We start from the raw sequence: 12,795 nt of genomic DNA on the forward strand, positions 1-12,795 counted from the left end.
AAATCAGGAGCACAGGAGAGGAAGAGTCACCCTAATATCAATGCAAAGTCATCAAATTAAAAGCACAGCAAACATAATATAGTAAATATAATTAACGCAAAATCAAAATCCAGAGATCCACACAGAGACGATTTTTTGGGGAAACCGCATAAGTCTTGTGCGATTTTCGGCCGACCGTCCAGACGGAGTCGGCTAATCCGTTGCCCGAAACCGCACATTTCTGAAACCACCCTCGGAGGTGGTTTCAAATCTATCAGGACCTATGCGGTTTCGTGTTAGGATTCTTGTGGACGCCTGAAATCCAAACGGTGACATCATTAGCCCCCCACCAGCTGGGGGACATCAGAGTTGTGTGGAATTTGTTATTTATTATTTTATTTTTATTCTTTTTGTAGCTTCAAATAAAGCCCCTTGATAAATGTAATTACTAACTGTACATTAAAAAGTATTTCTGCTCAATTGAAAAGTTTGAATCTCCTTGTGACTGAATGTTTGTAGACAGCGCGTAGGCTGAATGGGCGCAGGCTTGATGCGCTCCATTTTTTTCTGTGGAGAACCAGCGCCTTGAATTTTTACTGCAGCGTTTCTACAGCTCAATGCGGTTTCGCAATGACTCACTGGGAGCCCTCTTGCTCCCAGTCATGGGATATTCCTAAACCGCATAAAACGAAACCGGATCGTTTTCACCCATATCGGCTCCGTGTGGACGGGGTCTCTCTCTCTCTTTATCTCTGTCTCTCTTCCACACTCTTTCTTGCTATCTCCTTTGACCTGCCTGACCTCACCATTTCACTATCTCTCACTAGTCTTTCTCCCATCTCTCCTCCAGCTTACACTCTCTCCCTCCTCCTTCCAGAGCTGGCTGTGAGGCTGACCTATCCCTCCGACTTTTCCACCTCCTACCTCTACGGCCTCCTCCTGATGGTGTAAGCCGGCTGCTTCCTGCTACAGGGGACCCAATGAACCACACATTGCTTGTTTTGCTGTTGTTTTTGGGCAGTTGTTAAAGGCATCACGTTAAACACTTTAAAAAAAAAGGATGACATAGGGGACTATCAAGTAAACTGTTTAAAAGTCAATATTTTTACTCATAGATAAAGCTCTCTCTCTCTCTCTCTCTCTCTCTCTCTCTCTCTCTCTCTCTCTCTCAGTGAAAGCCCCCCAGGGGGGCAGGGCGTGTCTGATGAGTTCCGGCTGGGCTTTGATTGGCTGCTGGCGTCCTCCGAGCAGGTAGTCGTGGCGCGGGTCGATGGCCGAGGGTCGGGTTTCAGAGGTCAAAGGTAACCGATCTACAGGGTTATTCAAATCAGGGATAATTGCTGTGTGTTGTCCTGTGTTTGACGCTGACCGATCAGTGTCATTAAAGGAGCTGTAGGGGAGAGTAAAGAGAGAGAGCAAAATAGAGTGAATGAAAATATCATTTTGAAACTAAACAACCTCAAAATGACACCTCCTTCTCTTCTCCCTCCCTCCCTTTATTTCTCCTCTATTAAAAAGCGTTGCTGCAATGTGATTAACGGGCAAAATAGATTCCCCAATCAATCAAAGGGAAGATGCCCTCATTGGTCAGATATGTGGCCAGGAGCTGTCTAAATCTAAATTGTCTCATACAGAGGCAGACGCAGTGAACTCAAAACAGATCACATTTCACTCACTAATATCAGACAGGTGTCTAGGCTGTTTCCACTAAATAACATTGAATAGCTGTTTAATATTACTTTCAGTCCTCTGCAACGCTTATCATTCAGCTACGTGCCAATGTCTAAAAAACACGCATCAGCTCTGCAGTCGTTCAGGAAATGCAAATTGATTAACATGTGAGCTTTTTTGCAAATATTTGTATACTGATGTACTTGGAAACATTTACTGTAAGTACATTTCCTTACCGTTAAAGGTCCCATAGCATGAAAACTTAACTTTATGAGGTTTTCTACCATTAATGAGTTCCCCTAGCCTGACTATGGTCCTCCAGTCGCTAGAAATGACGTTACTTGTAAAAAGAGCACTAGGTATTCTGCTCGCCTTTGATAAAATGAAAGCTCAGATGCACCGATTAGGAATCTGGCCCCATATGTCTTCATAAGGGGCCAGGTTACCTCCCTTTTCTCTGCTTTGCCCGCCCAGAGAATCCCGGGGAACCGGCTGCGGGGCTCCGGCGGGAGATAATCCCGGGCAACAATCCCTTTCTCCTCCATGGTACTGTTCAATCTGGACTTCAGCGAGTCAAAGCCAAAGTTCCTTTCCCCAAATTCCTTCTCAACAATGGCTGAAATAACCCCCACTACGGCCAAAAGCTGTGTGCACCTCCGGATGATATTATGAATCCGAGACATTTCGATACATCCACTGTAAACACTAGCACATGGTACCGTGGCCACAAGCTGCTCAGGGCCACACCCCCACCCTCCTCCTTGTCCCTCTTCTCACATTTTGTAGAAAGCTCATTGTGGGACTGGCTCGTAGTGGCTGTAATTCTGCACCAAAGCTAAATTTCTTGAACGTCTTCAAATACTGTAATAAGGGCCCACTAAGACATAAGCATCCATAAAGCAGCATGCCATGGGAGCTTTAACTGCTTTCATGGACCTGCAGAATAACCTTAGCCTAGTGTGGCATTCGGCGGTCGAGGAACCAATAAGATAAAGTTTAGTCAAAGAACTAGTGACAAGTTGCCAACAACGCCACCCCAGGAATTTCACCTGGAGAGTTAGATTAACCTAAGTTAAAGCACACAAGTTTGTTTACTAATGAAAGCTTGAGACTGGGTCCAGCATACAAACTCAATCCTTTTAATTAATATATATAATCTTTAAACATGACTTCTCAATAAAATATGTTCCCACAACCACACTAAAGCGAACACACACACACACACACACACAAAATACACAAAAAGGAGAGGGCAATTAACTAAATGGGGTTTAAATCAGGGTTAAATCGCTTCAACCCACAACTTAAACAACCCCAATAAATGCAAACCAAAAGAAAACTAACAAAGAAATTAAATCAAAACAATGGAGATTTATCCAAACTGATAAATCCAAATGAATAAGTAAAGCAATTAAGCCAAACCAAAATAACTAAGAAAACGAATTAAACCAAAACAAACATGCAAAGCAACCAAACACAAATAATATCATCAATAAGATCAGTTAGAATTCGGTTAAATTAATAGATTAAGATAATGAGACTGAGGATGAGGCTGCAATCACCATACTCGGTGGCAGGTACAGCACAGTAGGAGATGCAGAGTAGGATGGATGTGTTGGCTATATAAACCAGTGGACAAAACAGCAGCCGGCCAACAGCAGCGTTAAGAGGGGGGGGGAACGTGCTGGCAGAAACCGCCCACACACACGTCAACCCTGCCATAGAAAAATAAATTTGTTCTAGAGGCTGAACAACAACTGTAGTAACTTGAGTTAGCGTCATCTTATCCACATACCGTCAGGAGTTGAATGAACATCAAAGGGGAGGAAGGGGATCACTTGTACCGAGCAGCACAATTACAAGTGCAACTCGATCAATCAGCTGATCGCTCCCCGCTGCAACAGGTAGAGGAGGAAAACACTCGCACGCCCTACAACTGGGGTCAATACGGGAGAAGGAAGACCCGGCCTATGAACTGCCTGAGGGATGGAAGCCAATGTTTAGAAGGTACACAGATGCACACAACTACTACAGACCAAACAACGGCGAGCTGCACGATCCAGCTAAAAGGCGTTCAGGTGCGGTGATAACAGGAGTGATAACAGGAGGCGGGGCAGCCAGGAGCTCCCAGGCAAGAGGGCTCCCAGTACACAACCACTCACCTTTATAGGCAGCGCACCCAACAGTGAGGCCGGTACTGCAGCACTAATTAAAGGCCCATCCTGCTACATTCTACCCCCATCGACTTCATCGTCGTCCCGACGATGGAACAACTGATCCAGAGGATCACCCAACTAACTCCACAGCCTAAAGAGTGCAGTAACGGCATTTGACGCTGGACCAGGGGGATTTGCAGCCCCAGATGCCAAGTTCCCTACAGGTCGCGGAAGGTGATAGAAGTTTGGGTGCTGGCCAGCCGTCGACCTGGCTGACCGGCGTACTTCACTTTCAGCAGCATAACTGGCGGATGGAATGGCCAGGGAAAAGGAGGGTGGATCTGCCACTGCAGTCGAGGGAGCGCTTGACGACTCTGACCCAGCAGAGTCAGGTGGTGGGAGCAGCAACCGAGGGGTGGTTTGAGTCACCACGGCTGTGCGTGCAGGGGCAGAAACAGGGGTCTCCGGCCCCAACATAAACAAGTCTCCGTCAAACGGCAACTCATCCTCTGACCGAGGCCGGTCAAGAGGGGGTGGACAAGGGGGCAATGCACTACCCTGAGGGGCAGCTCCAGCAACGGCTTTCAACAGTGTTCGATGGACCTGCCGAACTTTGGTCTGCTCGTCCATCGGTGCGATGGTGTACACTGGACCACCCTCTCGGGGTGCCTTTACGACTCGGTACACCACAGGGCCCCACAGGTCCTGTATCTTGTGGCGCCCCCTTGCACTATAATCGCGCAGCCACACCAACTGCCCCACCTTTAGTGGGTCATCCCGAACATGATTATCATGATTCCTCCTTCTGCGCTCTGCCGCCACCTTCAACCTTTCCCGGGCCCCGTCAAAGGCAAGCTGGAGCCGGTTTTGATGTTCTTGGATCCAGGGGAATCGGGGGGTGAGTATATTGCTCGTTCCCAGAGTGACTCGCTAAGCAAATTCTAGTTCTAACTGCAACCTCCCGAGGAGGGTACATGTCAGACCTCCTGAAGAGGGTACATCTCAGACCTCCTGAAGAGTGTACATCTTAGACCTCCTGAAGAGGATACATCTCAGACCTCCTGAAGAGGGTACATCTCAGACCTCCTGAAGAGGGTACATCTCAGTCCTCCTGAAGAGGGTACATCTCAGTCCTCCTGAAGAGGGTACATCTCAGACCTCCTGAAGAGGGCACATCTCAGACCTCCTGAAGAGGGTACTGCTTCAGCTCGCGATTGGTCACGCAGCAAAACGTCTGCATTCGTCATCCCACCAGGTGCACTTCCTTTCACCGACTCCATCAAGCTCAACAACGCGAGGGAGAACTCGTGCAGTGTCTCCCCTTCTTGTTGCCGTCGGGAGAAGAACGCCTCCTATAAGGCTACATAAGACTTTGAGCACCCATACAGTTCCTGTAACACAGATGATTTTAGCTGAGTCTTCCTTCTCCACAACAGACCGATATTTGATTTCCTCTCGAGCCTCACCCTCAAGATGATCAAACAAGAAAAAGGCTTGCTCAGATGTGGATAAGTGACGCGCCCGCATGCAGGCTTGAGCCTCCTCAAGCCACTCAGTCAACCCCATACCTGAGTTTCCCCTGAACATAGGACACTTTCTATCCCTTGGCACAAAAACCAGCCTCTCTGCTATGGGGTTCCTAGTAGTAACAGGGGCCACAGATGGCACAGAAGAAGTGGAGGATTCAGAACTAGGACCGGGCACGGCCACAGCCTGCTCCTGTCGCAACCTCTCATTGTCCACCTTTAACTGCGCCACCAGCTCCCTCAACTCCTGCAGCTCTACATCCATAACTAACACTACAGTCAGACTAGGACACAACAACCCCACAACTGTATTCTCACCGGGACTCTGCGGACCACGAAAGGCCAAGCTGCTGTTTTGCCACTGAACACAATTCAAAACATCTACATCAAATATGTACCCTGGGGACTATTAAAATAAACAAAACAAATTATATAAAGAAACTGGGCCACACGTCTCTGTTTTCCAAAAGTAAGAATCCTGCCGACAACGCCAAATGTGGCATTCGGCGGTCGAGGAACCAATAAGATAAAGTTTAGTCAAAGAACTAGTGACAAGTTGCCGACAACGCCAAATGTGGCATTCGGCGGTCGAGGAACCAATAAGATAAAGTTTAGTAAACAAACTTGTGTGCTTTAACTTAGGTTAATCTAACTCTCCAGGTGAAATTCCTGGGGTGGCGTTGTTTGCAACTTGTCACTAGTTCTTTGACTCAACTTTATCTTATTGGTTCCTCGACCGCCGAATGCCACACTAGCTTGAATAGAATACCATAACAACACAACAATATTGAAGCTTGTCTACAAACACAAAGATAATTATTCCCTATTTTCAACACTGTTATTATTTTGCTACCATGCGCAGCCAGTGCACCTATACAATCAACTACTTCTGGTTGGGTCGTCTACGTGGAGGGTAAGCTTTTAGCCGCCCAGGGCAGATAGCCTTATATCACAGCGGCGAAAATAGTGCCAAAACATCTATGTTTAAGGAAACACTAGAATCTTGTTGTATTTTTACTTCAGATCACTTATGAAATCTTTGGAATTTAATTAACAGTGTATTCCCCTCACATGAACTTGAGCTAGGCTACTGTATATCTGCAAGTCAATTATAACCCAGTGAACACCCTACTGGATGTACAATGATGAATTAGGAATGAAAGAACTTTCCTTCTCTTAGACCACTCAAATTGTTTTGTGGATTTATGATTTATTTCATTAAGATCGTCAACATCTGACCATTTTCATGGCTATGCATCAATAGGGCAGGATGTTTACAAGACTTTTAAAATGACCTTTTTTTAAACAAATACATACACCTAAAAAAGGTGATATTATGCCACCAGTTGTGAGCAGGGATGTTGGAAGTAGGGGTGCGACCCCCCCCCCCCTCTCACCACCAAATGCAGAGTTGAAAACCGAAACTTAAATATCGCCTGGCTGGGCTGACTTGAGTTGGAGCAGCCAAATAGCCTAAATTAATAAATATTGTTACTAAATAGAAGTAATGTGTATGTTGTGTTGTTTGATTTTCGTCAGTAGCCCACAGTGGCCTAGATTCTGCGCTCTGAACGCCACGATCTTCAATAGGCCTACACTATCGCCGATCACATGAACACCCAGCCGGCTTCTTTTTTTCTTTTTTTAATTTCTTTGATTGCTGTGGGGAGTCACGTGGTTTTCAAAAATCAAAACCCACCTCATGTGTATTTGAACCAATGACAGTGCATGCTATGCTGCACACGCCATGAAAATGAGATAAAACATTAATGTTGCGTCGCGCCTTATCCGGTATCAATGGTTAACCTTTGATTCTAACCAGCTACTGCCGTGTTGGATAGTGCTGCACGCACCGCTGCCAATTTCCAGCAGCCCCCCCCAAAAAATAGTTCCAACGTGCCTGGTTGTGAGTGTGATTAGCAATTACAAGCCGTTTGACAATCTGCCTCTTCTGTATTTTAGTGACATCACAAGTGGGAGTGTCCACCTAGATCAGGGGTGTCCAAACTTTTTTCAAAGGGGGCCATATTTGAAAAAATCCAATACCTTGAGGGCTGAATGCCTCTCCCGCCATATCTTTGGACCATAATAAAGGCACAAACAAATTAATTGCATTTCATCATTTTTATTTAACGATATGCAATAGTCTTGAATTTGACAATAACAAATGCTAGAAGAAAGAAAGTCTCTTTCACAACTTGTATATCACACCACACAAGGAACAAGCATTGAGGAATAGCTGTCCAAGTTAATTTGAGAAGACATGTATGATTTCATGACTACTTTTTGACCATGCCAAATTCACATAAACTGTATTACAACAATTGCAGTCAAATAAAAATATTGACGTTTCTTCAATTTCATTAACTCAGAACAAGAGGAAACTAACAACAATTTGACCATGAAAAATGCACATGCAAGAAAATGAACATACAATACTGCCCTACAAAGGCAGTAACCAGGCCAACATTGAAACTGAGAAAAATGCCTTCAAAGTTTCATACTGGCCGGCCAAACCTGTTGCAGGTACAATAGTGGTGATACTTTCAATTAATACCTTTATAGGAAGAAAAATAGTTTTTGTCTCAAGACAAAGAGGTGTTATAAAACCCATTTTCAGTCTAAACTCAATTGTGACAAAATACGTAGTTGCTGCACTTTGCCTTTGTAGGGCAGAATAGGTCTCGCACAATTTCCAGATCACACCACACAAGCAAGAAGTGAGAAATAGCCCGTCCAGGTTAATTTCAGAAGACATATTACTACTTTTTTACCATAACAAATTAACATAAACTGTACAGTCAAACAACAATAGCCTATTGTATTTCTTTAAAGTTGCAGTGTAAGCCACAGGTGAGTATAGGTTTCTACAAATTAATTCAGTGTTTCTTTCAGATCTGTTGACTGACAAAAATAGCAGGTAATTACACTGTGAAGTTAAGAAGTATATTTGTCCATGAAGCTTACAATTTACCCATTCAGAAACTTCAATTTAACATTTTACATGACAGAGAAACAGGCAACTTACTGATACTAATGAGAGGGGTGATACTGAGATCTGGATTGCAGGACACGGGTCACGTCTGGTTTGATAGCAGTGGTTGAGATGCATAAAATGTCACGCAGGTGGGCGTCAGTTAGTCGGGACCTCAAGTGGTTCTTGTTCAAGTTCATAACAGAGAATGTCTGCTCGCACAAATAAGTGGAGCCGAACAAGCTCAGCATTCTCTTTGCAAATGTTTGCATTTCTGGGAATCTGCCTTTTTCCAGCTGACGATAAAAGAGAGAGCTGCTGCTTTCGGCCACGCAACTCATCATCCCACTGTAGTTCAATTAGTTCCAACTGCAACTGATTTGGGGCAGTATCCGGGTCCGCGGAGAAGGGAGATGAGAAAAGTGAAATATCCTTTTCTTTTTTTTTCTTTTTTTAATACTTTATTGTAGGATCATTTGTTATTCTGATGAGTTATTTTTACATTGACATCATCCTACAAACATTTTTTTTTTTTTTTAAATATATATATATATATTTAAATGTAACCAATATAAATAAATGAATAAGTAACAAAATAAAATAAAAAATAGGTAATAAAATAGAAAAAATAAATAAATAAACAAAACAACAAATCAATACAATAATGATAATATATATATATATATATATATACACATACACATACATATACATATAAATATATACATATATACATACACCTACACACACACATATATACATACAGATGTACATCCACACACACATGCATAGGCCTACATACAAACATATGTATCAGTACACATACAGTATATATATACACAAGTTAACTATTCCAGCTCTTCACGACTATCTTCAGAATATTAATAATAATAGTTTAATTATAATCCATATATGTTAACCATTTATTACATTGTTTCAAAAACTCAATTTCTAGATTTCTAGTTATATAGGTTATTCTTTCCATTTCTAAAATATTATTTATATTTGACTTCCAGTTTTTAAAAGATGGTGGAGTAGGTTCTATTTCATCCTTACTGACCGCCAGAGGCGGTGCATTAAGCACTGGATTTATCCGTCTCGCGCATGCGCAGTTCGAGTACCTATACCAACAAGGTCACATGTGACCCTCGTGACACCGGATTGGCTATATAGCCCGGTGTCGACAGAGGATCTGTTCCTTTCATCTTCTCGCAAAGACGCATGTTGTAGTACCGCTTGCGGATAGCGTATTCGCTTTTTGAAAAGGATCGCGCTCCAGACTGTGTGCAGCCTCGCGACCAAGGGTCGGAGCAACGGGTGAACTCGTCCTCCAGGGGCTGTTGGTCTGTACAGCGCTGAAGTAGAAGCTTCCAAGGTTTTGTTTAGTTTCAGTCACTTACCGGTGAAGGCAGCGCTCTCGCGTCCTCTCCCGGCAACACTGCTGGGGTTATTTTCACTACTGGGATTAATTTCGCTACTGATAGCTCCCTTATAGAAACAGCTCGGCTGTGTTCTGGGTTACCAAATTTATTTGGTAAAAGGTTTTTCCAGTCAGTCACTTACCGGTGAAGGCAGCGTTCTCGCGTCCTCTCCCTGTAACACTGTTGTTTATTTCTTTCGGTCACTTACCGGTGAAGGCAGCGCTCTCGCGCCCTCTCCCTGTAACACTGTTGGGGTTTATTTTTTAGTCACTTACCGGTGAAGGCAGCGCTCTCGCGCCCTCTCCCTGTAACACTTGTTTGTTTATTTTCAGTCACTTACCGGTGAAGACAGCGCTCTCGCGTCCTCTCCCGAGAACACTGCTGTATATTTGAGTGTGTAATTATTTTTCCAGTCACTTGCTGGTGAAGACTGCGCTCTCGCGTCCTCTCCCGGTAACACTTTCTTGGCTCTTCTTGAATTAGTAGCTCTCTGGTGAAGGCAGTGCTCCCTCTCCCAGTGTTCTGCTGATGGCTCATGTGTGTGGCGCCTGTGTGGCCCTCCTTGAGCCTGACGATGGCCATGATCGCTGCCCCTCTTGCCTCGGCTTCGAGCATTTGAGGGAGGGCCTTACCGAGAGGGCCTGTATGAACTGCGGCTCCATGCCCTTGGCACTCAGGCTGGCTAGGCTCGCAGCGGTGGAACATCCGGCAGCTGTCGACCTACCATCAATGGCGCCACTTCCTCCTGCTCAGCCCGGCCATTCTTGGCGTCGGGGTAGAGCAGGCCCCCCCCCCAGGAAAAGGGCTAGGGACGAGCTAGCATCCAAGGTGGATCGCTTGTCGTCCGATATGGAGAGGATACAGGAACTCCTCCTGACCCTGCAACCTGGGGCAGGTGGCGCGGTGGCTGACATCCGGCCTGACCCTTCCTTGGGGGATGTGCCGGGGACGGACGATGTCCTGTCGCTGGCGGCATCAGCCAACCTCTTCAGTGAGGGTGTCACGGGGGAGGAATCCTCAAACGCTTTTGGGGAGGCCTCCCGCTCCTCTACTCAGAGCTCTGGGCACAGCACAGAGGGTAACCCCATCGGGGCCGTCATCCGTACGGCCCTGGCTCGCCTGGGGCTCGATGCTCCTCAGGCAGACTTGGCCCAGCCTAGCGCCTTTTTCAGGCGCAGCCCTGCCACAGCCCCTTTCTCTGTCCCTCCTTCGGAGGAGTATTTAAAGGAGCTACACCTCTGCTGGAAGGACGCCAAGGCTCTCCCCCGTCCTTCTTCCAGTGCTCGGGCCTTGGCTGCCATGCGGGATCCAGCGCAGTATGGTTTGGGTTGCATGCCACCCGTTGAGCCCGCCATTGCCTCCCTCATTCTAACCCCCGATCAGGCCTTGCGGCCGGATGCCAGGTGTCCTCGGCCCCAGTGCAGGGTCACAGACGACCTGCTTTCGAAGGCCTATGACGCAGCAGCACGTATGGGGCGGATTGGCAACTCCCTCTCCCACCTAATGCTGGCGCTCTCGACCTCGCTGCAACAAGCTGCAGTTGAGCCGTCTACACAGGACCTGAGCGACGCGTCCCTACAGGCCTTTGCCCTCATGTCCAGGGAATTGGGGCGTGTTATGTCCACCCTGGTCCAGACTCGCCGCCAGGTTTGGTTGGCTCAGTCGCCCCTGACGGAGGCGTGCAGGAAGGCCCTTAGAGCCGTGCCAGTGGTACCGGGGGAGCTGTTTGGGTCAGCTGCCCTGGAGACGCTGGAGCGAGCTGCCCAAGCTAGGCAAACCAACCTGCAGCTGTCAGGTCTTCACAGGAGTGTCTCCGCTCCTGGCAGGCCTAGAGCCCCCCCGGCTGCCCCCCGGGGCCGCTACCAGCCACCACGCTCTTACCCAGCAAGAGAGGAGGGCCTACGCAGGTCTCGGCGGTCCGCCCAGCAGCCCGCTGATAGCTTTCGCGCCCCCGCCCGCCCATCGCCCGGGCAGCCTCGGGCCGCGGAGCCTCACCGGTACCCCTCCAGAGCCGACAGAGGCCGGGGGGCCAGGCGCTAGGACCACGGGGCCGGTCGTCGGCTGTTTTTCCCAGCAGCAGATCAGCTATTGGGCTGCCTGTACTATAGACCCCTGGGTGGTTTCCACCTTAACCCGGGGGTACGAATTACAGTTCCGACGCCGGCCCCAGGCCTTTGGCCGGGTCAGGATGACAGTCGTCCGCGACCCGACGAAGGCCGCAGCTCTGGCCCAGGAGCTATCCGCCCTCCTGGCCAAGGGTGCGATCGAGCCAGTGGACCCTCAGTTACAACCCGGGGGGTTCTACTCGGCGTACTTTCTGGTCACCAAGAAAGACGGCGGATTCAGGCCCATTCTAGACCTAAGGGGCCTGAACACGTTTTTAAAAATTTTACCATTTCACATGCTCACCTCGGCGGACACCCTGAGGGTAGTTGCCAGGGGGGAGTGGTTCACGACTATAGACCTAAAGGACGCCTATTTTCATGTGCCGGTTGCGGCACACCACAGGCGGTTCCTGAGGTTTGCCTATCGGGGCAGGCATTACCAATTCAGGGTACTTCCCTTCGGGCTTTCCCTCTCCCCGAGGGTTTTCACCAGGGTTGTGGCGGCAGCCCTCGCACCCCTGCAGACGCAGGGCATGAAGATCCTGCCGTATCTGGACGACTGGCTGGTCTGTGCGCCCTCCAGGTCCCAGGTGGCCCAGGACACGGCCCGCCTGCTGTCGCACGTCGCCCGGCTGGGCTTGACGGTGAATCAAACAAAGAGTTGCCTGGACCCTTCCCAACGGGTTACCTATCTGGGGTTGGTCCTGGACTCGGTCGCCATGAAGGCCTACCTTTCACCTCGACGGGTGAACGACATCCTCCGCCTCCTTCCTCTCTTCAGAGCCGGCAGGAGGCTGCTTTTTATTCTTTTTCTTCAGCTTCTGGGCAAGCTGGCAGCTGCTTCAGCTGTGGTGCCTCTGGGTTTACTGTCCCTGCGCCCACTCCAAATGTGGCTGAACAGCCTGCACCTAGATGCCAAGTGGCACAGGCAGAGGAGGGTCAAGGTGACCCTGCAGTGTCTTG

The 12,795-nt window shown here is 47.8% G+C and overlaps 1 protein-coding gene across 1 annotated transcript in view; it reads left to right on the plus strand.

Moving 5' to 3' along the window:
• The window catches only part of LOC115541697 (inactive dipeptidyl peptidase 10-like), a 254,281-nt gene that overhangs the window by 155,420 nt on the left and 86,066 nt on the right, over positions 1 to 12,795 (plus strand). Inside the window, exons 19-20 of the mRNA XM_030353542.1 lie at positions 857 to 926; positions 1,152 to 1,280. Of these exons, the coding sequence (XP_030209402.1) occupies positions 857 to 926; positions 1,152 to 1,280 (199 nt within the window). The remainder of the gene's footprint in view (positions 1 to 856; positions 927 to 1,151; positions 1,281 to 12,795) is intronic.

Source organism: Gadus morhua, chromosome 4, assembly GCF_902167405.1.
Source record: "Gadus morhua chromosome 4, gadMor3.0, whole genome shotgun sequence".
Lineage (NCBI taxonomy): Eukaryota > Metazoa > Chordata > Actinopteri > Gadiformes > Gadidae > Gadus > Gadus morhua.